The following is a 20,415-nucleotide window of genomic DNA, read 5'->3' as shown; positions in this document are numbered from 1 at the left end:
GGTGGATTTCTGAGTTCGAGGCCAGCCTGGTCTACAGAGTGAGTTCCAGGACAGCCAGGGCTACACAGAAAACCCTGTCTCGAAAAAACAAACAACCAACCAACCAAAAAAAAAAAAAAAAAAAAAACCCAAAAAACAAGAAAACAACAACAACAAAAAGGTGCTTCTGAACATAGGTGCCTAGTCGCTGGCATGGGGCAACGAGGAGGGCGGGGCAGCCACAGACTGCTAATACTGATGAAGACAGTAGAAGTGTGTTCATGGCGACACAGAGACGCACTTTCTGCATCACCCTCGATGTCCACTTTCTCACTTGGCATTAGGTTTTCCAACTCTATCTTGTTTTGTTTTTGCATTGCTTTGGTCTGAGGCAAGGCCTTATGTAGCCCAGGCTGGCCTCAAACTCCATGTAAAACTGGAGTTGACCTTGAATTTCAGATCCTCTTGTCCCCACCTGGCAAGTGGTGGGGTCTCGGGTGCTCCCTACCTTACCTACTGCAGGGCTGGGATCAAGCCCTGGATCTCGGGCATCCTGGGAAGCACTCTTAGCAACCGAGCTACTGTGTGTGTGTGTGTGTGTGTGTGTGTGTGTGTGTGTGTGAATGTGTACATGTGCACACGCATGTGGGTGTACACATGTGTATATGGGACTCACGTGGGTCCCAGGGATTGAACCTGTATTTTGGGGGCCTGTGTGGCAACCCCCTTTACCCAGCTGAGCCATCCTACCAGCCCCCGTCTCTGTAATATTCAAGGTCAGACTCAAGGGAGGCTCACGAGCAGTCACAGTTGCTCATTCTGTTCTTACTTACAGTTTGGGTTTGGCCAGGACCGGAGGGGGCGCCTTGACAGGTGAGGAAGGCTCTGGGGTTCTGGCTTCCGGTCCATTGAACCTCTCGGGGAAGGAATCCGGCCTGGTCTGGCTGGTGTTGGCCTCGCTGCTCCCAGAAGACGCCTCCGTATCTTTGTCGTCTTCGGGCAGGTTGAAGTGCACCCGGAGCCCGATCCTGGAGCTGGACCGGGGCTCGTTATGGTTCACCAGGACCCCTTCAAGTTTGGGTTTGGGGGGCTGCTCCTCCGAAGGAGGCTGTGGGTTGGGTGGGGAGGGCGGCTGTTGCTCAGTCGCTGCCGCTGCCGCTGCCGCTGCCGCTGCCGGGTTGGTGGTGGAATTGGCAGAGTGAAGAGCTCCATTGTCACTGATGTCGTCGTTTCCTGAGAGGACAATAAGAGAACCCAGGCTGCAGGCCACCCAACGGGACTGGCATGGGACTGTCACCTCCAGCTGGGGGTTGCCGAGGAGGGGGCAGCAGGTGGGCAAGGGGGAAAAATATCAGACCAGGTAGATGCACACACAGAAAGCTGCTTGCTAAAGATAGGCCAAATCTGGAGCATTTAAGAATGGTGAGTGTGTGTGTATGTGTGTGTGTGTGTGTTGTTGAACTTGGGTACTCTGGAGGAATGGCCAGGGCTATTTTGGTTTTTTCAAGACAGGGTTTCTCTGTGTAGCCCTGGCTGTCCTGGAACTCACTCTGTAGACCAGGCTGGCTTCAAACTCAGAAATCCGCCTGCCTCTGCCTCCCAAGTGCTGGGATTAAAGGCATGCGCCACCACTGCCCGCTGGCCAGGGCTCTTAACCGCAGAGTCATTTCTCCAGCCTCTAAGTTAAAGCTTCATGGTTCATACTTGTAGATCGGGATGGAAAGAAGACGTTCCCCTCACAGCCGAACTGCTAGGGAGCACTTACCTCTCACGTCTAACTGCGCGATGCTAGACACCGTGCCGTATTTGTTGCTCGCGGTGCACGTGAAGCATCCCGAGTCTTCCGAGAACACCTCAGCAATGACTAACGTGCAGATCTCCTCTGTGTGCCAGTGAGGCAGAAAAGGTCAGAGACTTAATCACGGAGACAGAATCCGGAGACTTACTGATAGCAAATGACACAGCCGCAAAAGTCGATACAAGGAACTGACTTAATTAGTTCTTCCAAAACAACCGCACCAAATAACTATTTGATCAAACTGACTGGTTAGGAGTCCAAAGATAAAAAACCGACGGCTTTGTGCCCTAGTCTGAGAACTGATTGGAGGGTTTTGGGGAGCCCTCTACGGATTGAGCCCCATCCCAAAAGGTGCAGCTCAGTCCTGCCTCAAATTCTTGACTCTCCTGTCGTATTCTCTCCAGCGTTTGCCAGTTAAAGTGGACCAAGACCAGCGGTTACACATGATGCATGTTCTGTTTCTATGTCGCCGAGTCAAATGAGAAAACTTAAACTAGCAACAAACTTGTCAAAAGTCACAAAAACAAACTAGGGGTCAAAGGAAGGAAAAGGAAGGGTGTGCATGAAAGAGAAAAAACACCGAAATAGGTTTCCGACCTCCAATCCCTCATTACCTTCAAGGGGAAATTCCACTGTGAGATTGCTTTAAACAGAGACCACAGTTTAACACTGGGCAGAAGGGCTGGGGCTGTCTCTCAGGGTGAGAGAACTGCCATGCTATGCGTGAGGTTCTGGGTGTGATCGCCAGAAGCACAATCAACTGGACAGCTATTAATTGCCGATAAATGCTTTGTTTACATCGTGTCAATTAGCTGGTAGAGAACAGAGATTCCAGGTGAGGAGGGATCAAAGCCCATCTTCCTTTGTAATCCCGCAGTCGTTCCTGTGGGTTAGCCCGAAGTCTTGTGACAGCACAGGTAATTCTCAGATAGGATTAGAGCCTAAAATTAGTACAATTAGATATTCTTTGGCAACTAAATCAGAGCGGGTCGTTAAAACAAAATCACTGAAATAGTTGTGTTAGGGGAAGCTTGGTATCTCTACTTCGAGATAACTGAATTAAGTCAACAACCTCATGCCAGCGCAGCGTTCTCAACCTGTGGGTTGGGGTCACATATCAGATGTCCTGCATATCAGATATTTACATCATGGTTTCAAACAACAGCAAACTTGCAATTACAAGATAGCTAGGAAAAATAATTTTATGGTTAGGAGGCCACCGCAACGTGAGGAACTGTATTAAAGGGTTGCGGCATTAGGAAGGTTGACAACCGTTAATCTAGTACTTCCCAGGAGACCATGACAGACAGACAATACTGGTTACTCCTTATGAGAAAGAACTGTTGTCTTTAATATGTGCCCGGGTCTAGTGTTGATGGACCATAAGACTGTTTTGTGCTTACTTCTGGAATGCCTTTGTCCTGAGAAGAGAATTGTAATGAAACTGTGAACAATCTTGTCACCTGGGTTACAGATACAGCCTGAGGGCTCTGGTTTGGAAAGGACTCAAATTGTCTACAGGCGAATGCTTGCTGGCTCCCACTTCTGTTTCAGTATTCTCCAAAATTAAAAAAAAACAACAACAACAACAAAAAAAAAACCTCTATATATTCCGGAATCTGACCCATAAATTATTCTTTATTTATTTTGACTGGTACCCTCACGCCAGTCAAGGCCGTGGATCAAACTTGGAGTAAACTAGGTCAATGTTCTCTGTTATGCACATTCCCAGCCTCTCATCCGTTAAGATCGAGACACAAAGGCTATGGGGACTGGACTTGACCCTGCACTGAAGAGATGCCAAGTCTGGTTTTAAGGAGGGCGTGAAATGGGCGGGAGTAATGGTAGGAGGGAAAATATCCCCAAGAAAATGCTAAAAAAACAAAAAAAAACTGGACTCATATGAGGTAATGAATTGATATGCAAATTTGAATGTGCTCCATCTCCCCGCCCCTTCTACAATAACAGCTAGAGTTCATTCGGATTTTTCTGGAAATTTTTATTCTCACTTTGTCTTGACACTAGGGCAACGGTGACATATCACCACACATGTGTGTCTCAAACCACTCATCACACAGGAGGAAGGGAAAGGTGAGATGATCCTTACCTGGCTCTGCCATGGACCGAGGCTCTGAAGAGAGAAAAGAACAAACGGTCGTGAGCATTTATCGGCTGGGAAGTTACATTTCATCAGAAGCTTTGCCCCCCCCCCCCCTGTGTCTTGCTTACTTGACAGCAAGGTGATAAGGACAATCTGTCAAGGTTATATGCTAACCCAGGTACCAGTGACCTCAGGGAGGCTACAGGGGGCAGCTGGAAGTAGCTGAACGGTGCCTCATCTTGGAGCACCTTGGGTTAACACAGTGAACCATAAGCTTCAGGCCTCCAGGCAAGGATGAGTACCAGAGGGAGGTGAGATTCAGAAGGACTAGCCTCTATCTATCTATCTATCTATCTATCTATCTATCCATCCGTGTGTGTGTGTGTGTGTGTGTGTGTGTGTGTGTACACGTACCCATCCATGTATGCAAGTATGTATGTACGTACGTATGTATGTATCTATCATCTACTATCCATCCATCTATCCATCCATGTATGTATGTATGTATGTATTCATCCATCCATGTATATATGTATGTGTGTATGTATGTATCCATCATCTATGTATGGATATGTTATATATGTATGTATGTATGTATGTGTGTATCATCCGTGTATGTATGTGTCTATATATGTATGTATGTATGCATCCATCCACTAATCTATCTATCTATCTATCTACCTATCTATCTATCTATCTATCTATCTATCTATCTATCTATCTAGCATCTGTTTTGTGCATTCCACAGCACTCATGTGGAGGTCAGAGGACAATCTGCAGGAATCAGCTCTTCCCTTCCCTTCATGTGGATCTTGGAATCAATCTTGGGTCTTAAGGCTGGAAGGCAAGAGCTTCTCTCCCTCTGAGCCATCTCAGAGACTCATGACCTGCTTTTCCTAGAAGAACGCTCATGAAGTTTGAGAAATATTTCTCAGCTCTGGTTTCTCAAGTGTCTACAAAATGTAGTTTCTTCCTTCTATAAGTTTGTAAACTTAAGGGCCAATTGGGACATGCAAAAGATTCCCTGAAGGCAGCAAGTTCATTGTCCTAAAATTGTTTGGTTTTCCTCAAAGTGCCTACCACAAAATACAGGCATTAAATTATCCAATTCAGGCATTATCCAATTTCAGGCATTAAGTAAATAGCCGTACATATACCACCCATCTTCAACACAATACACAGAACTACCGAAGTGTTTTCCTTTCTCAGATAGTGTTCAGCATTATTGCTGTTGCTGCCACCATGCCTGTGAAGGCCAGAGGAAAGACCTCTCCTTGCACTACGTGAGTCTAGGATATAGGCAGACACCACTACCCACTGAGCCATCTCTCTGGACTATGACTTATACTAGTTTTAAAGGTAACGAGTCTTATATGCAGCTTAGCGGTAGAGTTCTTGTCTGCCATGCAGGTCTTGGGTTCAATCCCTAGCACTGCAAGAAAGAAAAAAAAATCATAATGGCTGGCATGGCTCAGCGGGTAAAGGCACTTGTCACCTAAGCTGATGGCCTGATTTGAATCAGAAGGAACCACACAGGGAAGGGGGAGGATCTGCAAGCTGTCCTCTGACCTCACAGGTGTGCTGTAAACATGAATCCACACATACAGGCATGATAAATACACGCAACTAAAATCTAAAATAGCACATAAAACTAAGAACAATACGTGAATATGAAAAGATGTCTATAAACTCTAATGTAAAAACATATTTGGCCATGGTGGAACATGCTTTTATCACTGACACTTGAGAGGAAAAGGCAGGGGAATCTCTCTGAGTTCAAGGCAAGCCTGGTCTACATAATCCCAGGTCAGCCAGAGCTACACAGTAAGACCCTGTCTCAAAATGAAAAATTAATTACAAAAAAAGACTGATTTTTTGTGTGTGTGTTTTTCAAGACAGGGTTTCTCTGTGTAGCCCTGACTGTCCTGGAACTCACTCTGTAGACCAGGCTGGCCTCGAACTCAGAAATCCACCTGCCTCTGCCTCCCAGAGTGCTGGGATTACAGGTGTGCGCCACCACCGCCCAGCTCTGATGTTTTAAAAAATTAAAAATACGTATGGAGAAATCTTGGTGAATATACCAATATATTAATACAATTTATCTTTGGAGACATTCTTTAGTTTACTTTTGTTTTTAAGAAAGGGTTTCTCTGTGTAGACTAGGCTGCCCTCAAACTCTGAGATCAACCTGACTCTACCTCTCGAGTGCTTGTGCCACCATGCCCAGCACTAGGAGACATTCCTACAAGTGATTTAAGAAATTAAGAAATCTTAGTTTAAGAAATTTGAACCGATCTTTTATGCATATGGGTATTTTTGTCTGTGTACAATGTGCTGCAGTACCCACAGAGACCAGAAGAGGGTGGCAGATCCCCTGGAACTGGAGTTATAGACAGTTGTGAGTCTCCAAGTGTGAGCTGGGAATTAGCTCATGTCCTCTGGAGGAGCAGCCAGTGCTCTTAACTGTTGAGCTATTTCTCCAGCTCCTTTACGTTAGCTTTTCTTTTCTCTTCTTTCTTTCTTTTTTAACATATATTTAATTTTTTTAAACATTAAAAACAAACCTATATGAAAACCCCTATTTTTAAAAAGTAAAACTATCAGTAAAGCATCAACTTACTCTTCTGTAAGATCCTGAAGTCTGGAGAGTCTTCTATTAAGGTCCCTTCTCTGTACCATTCGACTTTTGGAGACGGGGCCCCTTTCACTCTGCACTCAAAGACAACCAGCTGCCCTTCAGAGGCTGACAAGTTCTGCAGCATCTGGGGTGAGCGAGAAGTGCTGTTAAACCTATGAACTTGGGGACCATAGCCCACTCCTGGGTGTTAGGGAGCCCCTCTCCACCCTTGGATAGTTTCCACATCTTCGATGTTTCCAGCAGCTTTACCCCAACCCTCCTAAGGTTCTTTCCTCATTATTCCTCTTTTAAAGATTTATTTAAATGTTTGTTTGTTTGTTTTATGTATATGAGTACACAGTTACTCTCTTCAGACACACCAGAAGAGGGCAGCAGATCTTATTACAGATGGTTGTGAGTCACCATGTGGTAGCTAGGATTTGAACTCAGGACCTCTGGAAGAGCAGTCTTAACCCCTGAGCCATCTCTCCAGCCCCCTCATTGTTCTTCCTTGCCTCCACTTCAGTGCTAATCAAATTTATCAAATATTAGGTAAGAGTAAAGGACTTTTTTGTTGTTGTTTTTTTGGATTTGGTTTTTTCCAAGACAGGGTTTCTCTGTGTAGCCCTGGCTGTCCTGGAACTCACTCTGTAGACCAGGCTGGCCTCAAACTCAGAAATCCACCTGCCTCTGCCTTCCAGAGTGCTGGGATTACAGGCGTGCACCACCACCGCCTGGCTATAAAGGACATTTTTTAAAAACTAATTTCTGTTATTATTTGTTAGTTTTCTTTATTTCTTTACTCATTCACTCGTATGATTTGTGATTTTTTTTTTTTTTACAGTTCTTGTCTACCAACAAACTTATTTGTATTTGTGCATTGCTCACGTTGATAACCCTTGCCTAGTGATATGGGCTGTATGGTCCCCCTCCCACCAGCTACGAGCCACGCCTTATTCACAAAAACACAAACCTACTTAAAAATATTACAAAGTAAGGTGGTTCTGGTCAGATGAACAGTTTTCAAGCATGAGTTTTGTAGATGACAAGGTTTTGCTCTAGTATCCAAAGGTGTCTGTGAATTGGCATCCTGACAGTCAGGGGGCACTGCAGTTCAATGTCAGTATTTTGTTCTTTCTGTAGTCCCAAATCTGTTTGCTTGAAATCATTCATGACCCAAATAACAGTAGTTTTCTGAATTAATGAAAGTGCTATTGGACTGAAAAATCCAGTCATCCCCTCCCTTCCCCTAGGAAGCAGGCAACATCCGTGAGCCCCTGTATGCTGTGCTCTTCCCTGACCTCTGAGAAAACTCTGTGCTCAAATGCTAACTTTGGGGCCTACCAAAACCTTCAGTGGCCATTAGAAACCTCTTTGGAATTCATGGAGTTTTCATTACTTCTGAGGTAAACCGGTTAGAAAATAAATCAACCGTCCCCAATAAAAAGAGTAGTGGCAGAAGGGACTGTGTAATTGACATATGGCGTGTTTATAAAACGGATCTATACAGAATGAAATCAATCCACTCCTTCTAACATTACTTGTGGCTCGGTGGTTCATTTGCTAAGCGGGTGGGTTTTCAGCCGGGGGTCTGCGACGCTGTTTTGCAGAAGGACCCTCTTGTGAGGCTGTGTCACAGCTGAGAGAAGCCCCGTCTCATGGTTGTAATTTTTTTCATTTGACAATGAAAGTGGAGACCTGTGAGAGGTCAGCCAAGACACTGGTAGTGCGACTGAGTACAGGGAAGGCCGGCTAATGTCTAGGGGAGGAGGGAGAAGTTCATTCTAGCAGGGGTCAATACCCAGAGGGGAAGAGTCCAAGGGTTATCTTACAAGCCATTTAGAAATAGTGGCTGAGAGTTAAAGCCATTATTGTTGCAAATTGTAGGGCATTTTTTCTCTTTTTCTGAAAAGTTTATCAGCAAACTGATACTTAAAACTTCTTAAAGTTCCACTTTTAATTATGTGTATATATGCATACTTATGTACATGTATGTGGATGGAGTGGCACCAGGACCCTCCGGAACTCAAGTCACAAGCTGTGGTGAGCTGCCTGGTGTAGTCATCTGAACTCTGGTCTTTGGAAAAGCAGTTCAGGCTCTTTACTGCTGAGGCTTTTCAAACCTTCAGCCCCACAACTGAGTCATCTCTCTGGAGCCGTTTCGGTTTTGTTTTTAAAAGTGGCTTTGTCATGTAGCTGAGGGTGACCTCGAACTCTTGAGTCTCCGGCCTCCAACTCCTGAGAGCTGAAAATCCGAGAAGCCTGCACCATTAGGCCTGGAAAACCCAAGGTCTTCTACAAAGTCTCAGAAGGAGATGATGGCTGTTGTGCCTAGCCACACATACAGATTAGTTAAGCCATTGGGACACTGTGTGGATGGCGCTGTCCTAGTTAACACAGTAGACCTTAGGCATCCTCTGATGCTGTGTGATGCTCATGTGGATAATACAATGTGTCTCCCTAGAAGTTCACGATACAATGCGTCTCGCTAAACACTCCCACCTTAGAAGCTTGTTCCCTTGTGTGGCTTTGTTAGGAGGGGTGACTCAAGAGGTGAATTGTTACCCGCTCTTCTCTTCATTTCTTTTTGCAAAAGAACTTTTATGTATGATGTCTGCCTGCATGTATGTTTGGAGAACACTTATATATGCCTGGCGCTCAGGGAGGTCAGAGGAGAGTGCTGAATCCTCCTCTGGAACTGGAGCTATGGATGGCTGTGAGCCACCATGTGGGCGCCAGAAATAGGGTACAGGTTCTCTGGAAGAGCAGCAAGCACTCTTAACCACCGAGCTCTCTCCAGTCCCTCCACTTTTCTTTTAAAACCCTGGCTGTCTGCACAGTTCTCTTCCTATTCTCTCCCTTTCCCACTGTTGTGTTACCAATCGCCACAAAATTATCACCAGAGCTAAGGCAACACCACTGTTAGACCCTTGAAATGCCAAACCTCTAAGGTACATAAACCTCTCTCCTGTATAAAGGACCCGCCCTTTGGTATTCCATTGCAGTAACAAAACCCAAACAAATACACACCAGGAACACAGACTTGATTACATTCATCTAATTTCAGTCAAGCTGGATAAGACAGTCAATTGAGAAAACCTAAGTTAATCTTTACCAGAAATTATGGATCTGAAATGAAGTCACTATAGTCAAAAGTCCACATTTCCCTGAGGTAAAAACAATAGCCAAAGTACAAATCTGCCTTATTTGTCACCACAGAGTTTGAGTTCATTCATTACACACCCGAGACAGTCTGGAGAGTCTGTGACCAGGCAGCCCCAGGCCCTTTGTCCATGCTCTTTCTGAAGATATGTTGACACATTTACTGCAGAAGAGATTTGAAAACATGCCTGCTTCGGCCCTGCCCTAGTGTGTCAGGTGCTATAAATGGGGGTTCCGCCCGGGCAGTGGTGGTGCACACCTTTAATCCCAGCACTTGAGAGGCAGAGGCAGGCAGATTTCTGAGTTCGGCCAGCCTGTTCTACAGAGTGAGTTCCAGGACAGCCAGGGCTACACAGAGAAAACCTGTCTCGAAAAAACAAAAAAAACAAAAAAAATAAAAATAAAATATTTTGAAGAATAGCTCCAAGGTTCATTTTGTTATTTATTTATTTATTTATTTATTTATTTATTTATTTATCTTTTTAAATCCAGATGTTTCAGCCTCTTTGGGCATGAAGTACAGGAATGTGTTTAGTGTCTTAGGCTGCAGTTGGGCCCAGAAGAGTTTACTGATGTAGACCAATGAGAGATTGACTCAGCAGGCAAAGGTACTTGCCACCAAGCCTGAGGATGACTTTGGTCCCAGGACCTACATGGTGGGAGGAGAAAACAGATTCCCACAAATAGTCCTCTGACCACCACACTTGGGCCCTGTCAGTTTGGTTGTCACGGATGCCCCAGGTTAAGGATGCAGAAAAGTTTCTGGAACTGGTGGGTTGGGACGAGGGATGGTGAAACCATCAGAAATCTGGATCTGGTCACTGGCCCAGTTATTTCAGGGTTTCCTGCCTCTGCTGTTATATAATGTAGCGCTCTTCAAATTCTCCTCTCCCCTGCCCCCTTACAAGCTTCAAGTTACTGCTGAAGCTGCCAGGGCTGTGGCAGCCTTGAAAGCCAGCCAGGGCAGCTGCCATTGAGTGGGAGGGGACAGGAGCAAGATTCTAATTTGGTCACCTCCCTCCCTCCACACTCAAGACGTGTGAGTGCTGTTCTCTTCCTAAGCAGAGTGAAGTGTTTTTGATGTTGCAAAGAGAAGGAGGAGGAGGAGGAGGAGGAAGAGGAGGAGGAGGAGGAGGAAGGGTGGTCTAGCTCCATACATAGAGTGTTTCAAAACATAGGAAGGGTGGTGAGATAGCTCAAAGGGGAACGACACTTGTCGCTGAGACTGAGAACCTAAATCCCGGTCCCTGAAACACCCAGGGTTGTACCCACCCCCATGCCAAATAAGTAAATACATATAAAAAAATTAAAAGAAACAAAGCATAGAAGGCGGGCTGAGGCTGTAACTCATCGGTAGAGAGGCTCCCTAGCAGGCACAAAGCCCTGGGTTGGATTTCCAGGGCTACATAAAGCAGGTGTGCTCAGGGATAACACTGTAACCCTGGCACTCAGCAGGTGGAAGCAAGAAGACCAGGACTTCAAAGTCATCCACTGCTACTTAGAGAGTCTGAGGTCAGCCAGAGGCTTTGCCTAAAACAACAACAACAACAACAACAACAACAACAACAACAACGGCTCCAGATGTAGCTCAGTGGTAGAGCACTTACCCAGCATTCACAAGCACTTGGTCATCTCACAAATCAACCAAAGGCACCGACACTCTATGAATAAGCATACAGGGACCCTAACAATGCTCCTAACAATGCCACCGTTTGGTAAGGCCATTCTCCATTTCACTTAAGCCTTCTATAAGAGGAATACACACACCTTCTATAGGAGGAATATCCCCATCTTTAATCCCGGCCCTCGGGAAGCAGAGATAGGTAGAATTTGAGGCCAGCCTGTTCTATAGAGCAAGTTCCGGGCCAGCCAGGGCTACACAGAGAAATCTGATCTTGAAAGCCAGCACTGCCCCCCCCCCCCACCCCAAATTAAAAAAAAATGAAGATAGGCATTTTCTATTATGGGGGGGGAGGAGTTAAATAAAACTCCACTCTCTAATCACTGCTTTTAAAAATAAGATTGATGTCTTGCCATAATTGGCAACAAAATGCTTTGTTAGGCTGTATAGAAAATGAGTCACAGGAGCTGTACTGCCAGAAGTCCCTAAAGAGGTAAACAGAGACCGAACAATCTGGAACTGATGTATGCAAATCACCTGCTATCATCGCTGGCCATCCTTGGTAACTGTGACTCAGATATTCGCTAAGGACACTGGCTGTGATTGTGACATCAATCCTGCCCTCAGTGACGGAAACTAACGCATGCACACCGGGGCTGATAAGTCTCACTGGAATCTGAACCGCAGCCTGTCCTGGTGGCCCATGTCCCTGGGCAAGCCTGATCCCATTTATGGAGGCAACAGCCTACCTCCAGCGGGCAGAGAAAGCCTCCTCATAGCTCCTGTCAGTGTTTCAACAGCTGATTCCTACCAGCAGGCTAACATTTTTAGACTTTGCCATATCTAATGACCAATTCATGTCCCCATTTTTATGTCAAAGGCATTTGTATCTGCCACCCAGAACATCTAATCAGAAAGAGGAAACCAGAGTCACCCCAGTTAAAATGGGTGCTATGAGTGACCTTGAAAATTAAATATAAAGAATTAATATTAAAGCGTCCTACTGACTCCCTCTGTATGTCTGTCTCCCTCCCTCCCTCTCTCTCTCCGCCTTTCTCTCTCTCTTTCTCTCCTGCCCCTCTCTTTCATGCGGAGGGTTAAACCCAGGGCTTTGTGCTTCCTAGGCAAGTACCTAACCACTGATCTACACCCTAAACCCAGATTTTTTTTTTTTTTTTTCGAGACAGGGTTTCTCTGTGTAGCTCTAGCTGTCCTGGAACTCACTCTGTAGACCAGGCTGGCCTCGAACTCAGAAATCCCCCTGCCTCTGCCTCCCAGGTGCTGGGATTAAAGGTGTGCACCACCACTGCCCGGCCAGATTTTTTTAAAGAAAAAAGGAAAGAAGGAAAGCTAGCTTTTAGAACTTAGCTTTTGAGAAAGAATCTTTCTATGTAGCCCGGGCTGGCCTTGAACGGCCTCTCTCTGTCTCAGCCTCCTGACTGTTAGGATTATAGGCTTGCATTATTGTCCCAGATTGCACCTCTGTAAACTTCTATCTGCATATTACACATAACTTTCAGGATGATTGGGAAGTAGAAACAGCTCTGTCTGTGTTGAATACACAAGACATGTGCTCTGAGCGGTGCAAATCTTACCACACCTAAGCTTTGAAACTGGGTGGTAATAGGTTCTGAGAATGGGAAGACAGGAGACTTTACTGGGACCAGATATTGTATATTTGGTGCTTGAGCTACTTTTGAAGAGTTAGCACTGTCTCTAACCTGTAACAAATGGACATGATATATTACTTTATTTCTGTGACACTTTTATGCTATATTTTAAGACTATATGGGCTGGAGAGACGGCTCAGCGGTTAAGAGCACCGATTTCTCTTCCAGAGGTCCTGAGTTCAAATCTCAGCAACCACATGGTGGCTCACAACCATCTGTAATGGGATCTGATGCCCTCTTCTAGTGTGCCTGAGGAGAGCAATGGTATACTCACAAACATAAAATAAATAAATAACTCTTTAAAAAAAAAAGACTATATGACTTAGCAGTGCCAATAAGAGATGACAAAAATAGGTTTACTCACACACACAGATACACACATATGAATATATAAACATACACAATGCATATATACAGAGACATATACATACATCACACATACATACACATATGCATATATACACATACATACATTACACATATATCACATATACACATATATATGCACAGACATATACACACCTGTACATACACACACACACATATATCACACATATATCACACATACACATAAATATACACACAGAGACATATATGCACACACACACACATACACATACACACAGTCCATTCACAATTCCACTCCACAATTCTGCTTCAGAGTCTTGTATCTACTAACTCATGACATGTTGTTTTTCTCCTTCTAGTCTTTCACAATAGCGAGGCTGAAACACCAGAGTCAGAATATTAAGTGAATCTTAAAAAAAAATAGATACCTTATTCACATAAGGAAAGGTGTCTAATTGACACGGAAATGGGCAGTTAGGGATCACTCTAGACTCCATGATGAGTTTTGGGAAGCCATCTTGAATGATCTCATCCAAAATGGCAGAGCTCCCCTTCTGGAATAGTTGTGGGTCTAGCAACAGTTATCAATAAGGAAAGGTGTCTAATTGACACGGAAATGGGCAGTTAGGGATCACTCTAGACTCCATGATGAGTTTTGGGAAGCCATCTTGAATGATCTCATCCAAAATGGCAGAGCTCCCCTTCTGGAATAGTTGTGGGTCTAGCAACAGTTATCAATACTGCTAGAAAAGACCTCATTTGCCATTTTTCTTCAAACGGGGCTTCCTCATCTTGGGCATTCTAGAGATCTGGGGCTAGATAATTATTTGCTGGAGGACAGGGGCTGGCACCCTGCACTCACTGTAGGGCGCTTAACAACATCTCCGCAGGCCACTGGCACAGCCTGCTCATGTTTCCAGACATTACCAATGACCCCTTGAGAACAAAACTAACCCCAATTAATATCTATGACTTCAGCCATATTTCTTTTAGAATGAAAATCTCCTTGGGCCTGCATGCACTGTTCATATTAAGAAGACTATCATGGAGACACATTGAGTTTTCAAACTATAAAATATCCCATGTAATTTATTTTTCACCTTTGAACTCATGGTCGTGGGCAGCAGGGTGTGATGCACATAGAATCTCCTTGTGAGAAGTGGGAAACCTGGTCTGGCTCCTAATGCTGTCGTTAGCCAGTCCTGCCACACTGGCTGAATTTTAGTTTAATCTCTCTGACCCTCCCCTTAGTGTTTCCCTTTGTAAAGGAAAACCTTTGATGGATTTTTCAAGTTCAAAATACAAAGAACCTGTGATTTAGAATTTGATGATTCACAGTCGCTAATACCATGGAACAGAAGCGCAAGCTCTGGGTCCTGAGCCAGGCTTTATGTTAACCCTCCTAAGGTCACTTAGCTCTGTTTCCTTGAGCCCCAAAGGCGATCCCCTAACGGGATTCTCCTGAAAGTCGGGATCCATCTCTAGAATGACAAGTGGCCAGAATCCTGTCATGTGATCTCCAGGAATGACTGTTCAACAGCCTTTAGACTGATCATAAAGGTCAGCGTGCTTAGCAGTGAGTACATTTCCCTCCTTATAGAAAGCGTCATTAGAACTCAGACTTGGGATGCCGTGGAACCGCATAGTCTACGGCCTCAGGAGCAACATGCTAAGGTTTTATGGTCGCTTCTGGGATACGTTTCTTACCAGTGATTCTCCGTCTGTGAGACAGCAGTGACAGGAAACACAAAGAGAAGGTGAAAGACTATTACCCAGTGAGAGCAGGCCTGACTGACAGATACCCCCAGCCCATTCCCTGCCCCACCTGCAGGGGCCATGGCCCCGCCTCTCCCAGTCTCCAGGGTCCTCCACACCCTGGCACGCTGCCCCCGCATCCCACATGATAGGCCCTCCCGTGATGCCAATGAGGGGCCCTCCTCCTCCTGGGATGATGCCCGTGGGACCTGCTCTAAGGACGAGGCCATCCACGGGAGGTTACATCCCCGTGATGCCCGGGCCTCCCCCGCCTGTGCTGTGAGGGTGGACACTGCCTGGTGAGACTCAGCCAGTCAGATAAGAGCAGAAGGTGCTTTATCAGTTTTGTGTTTCTTGTTCTCTTTGACCAGGACATTGCTGTGCTGAGCCGGAGTGGTTTTTTTCCTAGCTGTGTGACAAGGAAAACTCCCCCCGACCCCCACCCCGTCTTCCTAACAGAATAGTTTTGGAAGGGAGAAGTGAGATTTAAAAAAAATAAAATAAAAAGGTGCAGTTTACACTTGAAGTGTGAAAGGTGGAAATAAAATTGTCAGCTGTTTTAGTGAAAAAGAAAGAAAGGAAGGAAAGAGAAAAGGAAGAAGAAATAAGAGGAGGAGGAAGAGGAGGAAGAAGAGGAGGAAGAGGAAAAGAACAAGGAGAGAAGGAAGAGGAGGAGGAGGAAGAGAACAAGGAGAGAAGGAAGAGGAGGAGGAGGAAGAAGAGGAAGGGGAGGAGGAGGAAGAGGAGGAGGAAGAGGAAGAGGAGGAAGAGGAAGAAAAGAAGGAGGAGGAAGAGAAGGAGGAGGAGGAGGAAGAGGAGGAAGAGGAGGAGGAAAAGGAGGAGGTGGAAGAGGAGGAAGAGGGGGAGGAGGAAGAAGAGGAAGAGGAGGAAGAGGGGGAGGAAGAAGAAGAGGAGTAGGAGGAAGAGGGGGAGGAGGGAGAGGAAGGGGAGGGGGAGGAGGGGGAAGAGGAGGGGAGGAAGAAGAGGAGGGGAGGAGGAAGAGAAGGAGGGGGAAGAGGAAGAGGAGGAGGAGGAAGAGGAGGAGGAGGAAGAAGAGGAAGAGGAGGAGGGGAGGAGGAGGAAGAGAGGGAGGAGGAAGAGGAGGAGGAGGAGGAGGAGGAGGAGGAGGAGAAGGAGAAGGAGAAGAAGAAGAAGAAGAAGAAGAAGAAGAAGAAGAAGAAGAAGAAGAAGAAGAAGAAGAAGAAGAGAAGAAGAAGAAGTAGTAGTCTGAGAGACTTAGAGATGGGCTGGGGATTAGCTTAGCTGATGGAGTCCTGCCTAGCACACACAAGGCCCTGAGTTCTGCTCCTAACAATGAATAAACTGGGTGTAGCAGTATACATCTATAACCTCAGTACTCAAGAGGCTGAGGTAAAACAAACCGGAAGTTCATCTTAAATTACATAGTAAGTTCAAGGTCTGTCTGGGATGTATGTATTTCTATCTGAAAAAAGTAAAACAAAACCAATAAACCTAGGTCTAGCTGTAATACCATAGAAACTTCTGAAACACAAAGTCTTTTGTTTTTTTGTTTTGTTTTGTTTTATTTTGTTTTTGAGACAAGGTTTCTCTGTGTAGCCCTGACTGTCCTGGAACTCACTCTGTAGACCAGGCTGGCCTCAGACTTAGAAATCTGCCTGCCTCTGCCCCCCAAGTGCTGGGATTACAGGTGTGCGCCGCCACTGCCCGGCACAAAGTAAGTCTTAACACTGTTATCCCAAAAGACAAATCCTGACATAAGCTGCTGGTCGTAGGTGCTTTGTCTGGTGTGGAAGAAGTCTGGTTACCTTTGTAAACACCGGCGCTGCGATGATTGGCTTCCCGTTCAGGCCTTGCAAATAGTTGGTGGGACTCTGACACTGTTAGAGAGAATCAGTAATGCAGTCACTGTCACCAAGGTTACTGAATGGATAGACTTAAAGATAACAAATCTACAGGCCTTGTCTCCTCAAGTCAAAAGACCTTGTTTTCTAAAAGCATGAATCATAGTCTGTAGACCAAATCTATTGCATTTCTTCCTAAGTCAGGCTGGCTGTAAAATACACTCCCGACCCCCTCTAAGTCTGTATCAGTAGCCTTAACCTGAAGAGGTTTCACCAAGTCCCTGGGGCTACACAAATCACTGATTTAAAGACTAATGTATTTGGATTCAAAGTTAACTTCTGCATTACTGAAGAGGTTAGCTAAGTAATCCTGAATATTTTTTTAAGGTGTAGATCAACACAATAAAATATATTTATTTAGATCATCACTAAGAAGCAGCAGGTACACTTAGGAAGTATAATTTTGTGTTTTAAAGTATGTGCATAAATAAATATTTTTATATATGATTAGAAGATGCCTGGAAGTCTCTCCTAGCAATTATTACTGTGGACTGGAGATTTATCTAAGGAACAGGGGTGTAGAGATTGAACCTTGACTAAAGATGGTAGTTTTTTAAAAAAAGATTTTATTTTAGTTTTAGTTACGTGTATAGGTCTCTATCTCTGTTTGTTCACGAGCCTGCCAGTATCCATGGAAGCCAAAATAGGCATCTGAGTCCCTAGGAACTGGAATTACAGTTGGTTGTGAGCTCAAAGTACATGCTGGGGACGGAATCAGGTCCTCTGCAAGAGCAATACTTAATCTTAACCTTGAGCCATTTCTCCAGCTCTGATTAAAGTTGTTACTTAATATGCTTCTATACATTGGGTGTTTTCTAATAAACATCATCACCATCTTGAAAGATGGCTTTATTATTTTTCTAAGACAACAACAACAAACCCATCAACTTCCTGCCTGCCTTGGTAAGGAGAATCATTCCAAGTTCCGAGAAAGAAAGTAAAGATAAACGTCCATTGGTTCACATATGATTGGCATGTTTTATAAAATGGGGGTGTCGGGGATTAACTTGTCAAGTGTCTCTTTTCCCATGATGTTTTCCCAAGGTGTTGGAAGACGAGGTTCCCAAAGCCATTGGAAGCCACAACTTATGCAGCAGAAGGACGAAGTGATTATCTTAATGACAGGTTACACACGAGGAACATGACCCTGCCAGGCAAGGTAGTCTCGGTCACTTGTGCTCGACCTAGATTCTTGTACCTGCTGGACGGTGGATACTCGGGGCTGGGCCGCCAAAGGCTGGGCTTGCGAGGCTGGAGGAATGGCTGCAGAGGTGGCGGGAGGTGAGGACGCCTCATTTGGTTTCTGGAGTCTGAGAAATTATTGACATAAAGATTACAAAACAGAACTATACGCCGGTGAAGTCTCTTGGCAAAACCAGAATGTCAGCATTGTCTACGGCTGGACATAGTAAGTCTTTGACAATATCCTACAAGTAAGTATTCGCCCACATTCCATTGCTATATACTCTACTGGGCAATATACACATGAAGACAGCTTCCTTAGCCTTGAATTCCTAGCTCTGGGCACAGCCGGCCAGTCAGATATATCAATCGAGACCTGATCACCGGCTCGTTCACCGGTGATGGGCACAGTGCAGGCTGGAGATGGTTTTTAAAGATTTATTTTGCTGTCACTGTCTCTATTTCTTTCCCTCTTCTTTTTTTCCCTTCCTCCCTCCCTCTCTTCATTCTTTATTTTTTTCCTTTCTCTCTTTCTTTTTTAAAAGGTTTCACTGTGTAAGCCAGGTTGGCCTTGAAGCTACAGAAATCTACTTGCCAGCCTTTAGAGTGCTGGGATTAAAGGTCTACACTACTAAATTTAGCTCTCTCTCTCATTCTCTCTCTCATTCTCTCTCTCTCTCTCTCTCTCTCTCTCTCTCTCTCTCTCTCTATCTCTCTCTCTCTCTTTCTCTCCCCTCTAGCTTTGAACTGGCTATGTAGCTGAAGTTGAAGGGGGCCTTGAACTTCTGATCCTTCTACATTTACATTTACCTTCTGAATGCTTGAATTACAGGCATGAGCCCCCCATGCCTGTTTTTATGAGGTTATAGGAATCAAATCCAGGGTTTTGTGCACACTGGGCAAGCAAACCATCAAGGACTCCTTCTCTTCCCGTCTCAAGCAAGAAAAAAAGGGGGAGGGGTGAAAAGCCAAACTTTATAAATCTTTATTTCTAGGATTTACCGTGGCAAAAATAAAAATATTCTAAAGTCAACAAGCTCTTCAAATATATACACGTTAAAGAGGTTTGAACCAGGAAGTGCTCTTGAGAAGGATGCAGAAGGGAAAGATAGAGGCCTGGGGATTTGACAGAGGACTGACAAGAGAAAGAGCCTAAGGCAGAGAGAGGGGAAGGAAGGCCCTGGGGGAAAGATTCTTGTTTTCCAAAAGAGCCCTGGGAAACAGGGAGCACTGGGCTTAAAGGGCCCTTCATGACCTTGAACATGGGGCTCTCATCTATGCCCCTGAGGATAAATAACCACTGACCACTGACTCCTCTTTCTTTAGCCTGCATGTTGCTTCTCAGTTTCTTCATCTCTAAAATGGGTAAATAACCATTTGGCCGATAAGGCTTTCAGGAGGGTTAAAGGAGCTAACTCCCATCAGATGCTCCGAATGTCCTCACTTTCGCCACGCTCAGTAGAGATGCCTGTGGGATCTCCATACAGCCAGGGAGGACATACGGACGCAGAATGAATGTTTCTCCTGGACAGGCAGCTTGTATTCTAAGAAGCAAAATTGCATGTCTTCCCAGAACTTGTTCAGCTCTACAATAGAAAAGTCTTTTTTTTTTCTTCTCATGGCTGCTGCATAGAAAGACTGTTTCCTATCCTTCGCTGTAGCCAGGAGTGCCCCTAGGATGAATTTTTGGGCATAGGCCATGAGGGAGCATGGTTTGTGCACTTGGGAGGTAGAGTCAGGCAGATCTCTGAGTTCCAGGCCAGCCTGGTCTATAGAATGAGTTCCGAGACATCCAGGGTCTTAAAAAACCAAGGCAGGGCCTTGGGGACAGGGAGGGAGAACAGAAGAGGAGGCTTGGCATACCCCTCCCTCCTTCCTCTCAGGGTAGAGATGGGGGCCATGTGTTAGCATGAGGTGAAGCAGAAAGTCAGATCTAGCCACCACAGACCCACGATGGCCCATGCTGGTACCGAGTACACAGAGAACTCTGTTTACCAGACAATTCCTGACACGTATGTAAATAAGAAATAAATATCTGTGATGTTTAGGTCATAGTTAGTTTGTTCTCTGTTATGTGAAACTGAAGCTAAAATCTTTGCTATAACAAGTTAGTTTAAAGCAAATGGATAAATGTGATCTCTTTCACGTATTGAAACACGCAGACCAAAGTCTGTACCCATCGGCCTTGGTAACAGGATCTGGGGCCCTGAGAGAGGAAGGACGAGTGTGTAGCTGAGGACAAGTCTATCATGGACCCCGGAGAAAGAACCTTGAGATTGGGTGTCTACAATGAGCCAGA

At 45.1% G+C, this 20,415-nt stretch overlaps 1 protein-coding gene across 1 annotated transcript in view; it reads right to left on the bottom strand.

Annotated features, from left to right (window-relative positions):
* Mypn (myopalladin) overlaps positions 1-20,415 on the bottom strand; it is a 77,572-nt gene that overhangs the window by 29,978 nt on the left and 27,179 nt on the right. Inside the window, exons 4-9 of the mRNA XM_052164457.1 lie at positions 18,133-18,244; positions 16,839-16,910; positions 6,499-6,640; positions 3,885-3,908; positions 1,745-1,861; positions 813-1,212 (exon numbers count right to left, since the gene is read on the bottom strand). Of these exons, the coding sequence (XP_052020417.1) occupies positions 813-1,212; positions 1,745-1,861; positions 3,885-3,908; positions 6,499-6,640; positions 16,839-16,910; positions 18,133-18,244 (867 nt within the window). The remainder of the gene's footprint in view (positions 1-812; positions 1,213-1,744; positions 1,862-3,884; positions 3,909-6,498; positions 6,641-16,838; positions 16,911-18,132; positions 18,245-20,415) is intronic.

The sequence above is a fragment of the Apodemus sylvaticus genome, chromosome 19 (genome assembly GCF_947179515.1).
Source record: "Apodemus sylvaticus chromosome 19, mApoSyl1.1, whole genome shotgun sequence".
Lineage (NCBI taxonomy): Eukaryota > Metazoa > Chordata > Mammalia > Rodentia > Muridae > Apodemus > Apodemus sylvaticus.
Note: the sequence above shows the minus strand (reverse complement) of the source record. Positions and strands in the feature narration are given on the sequence as shown.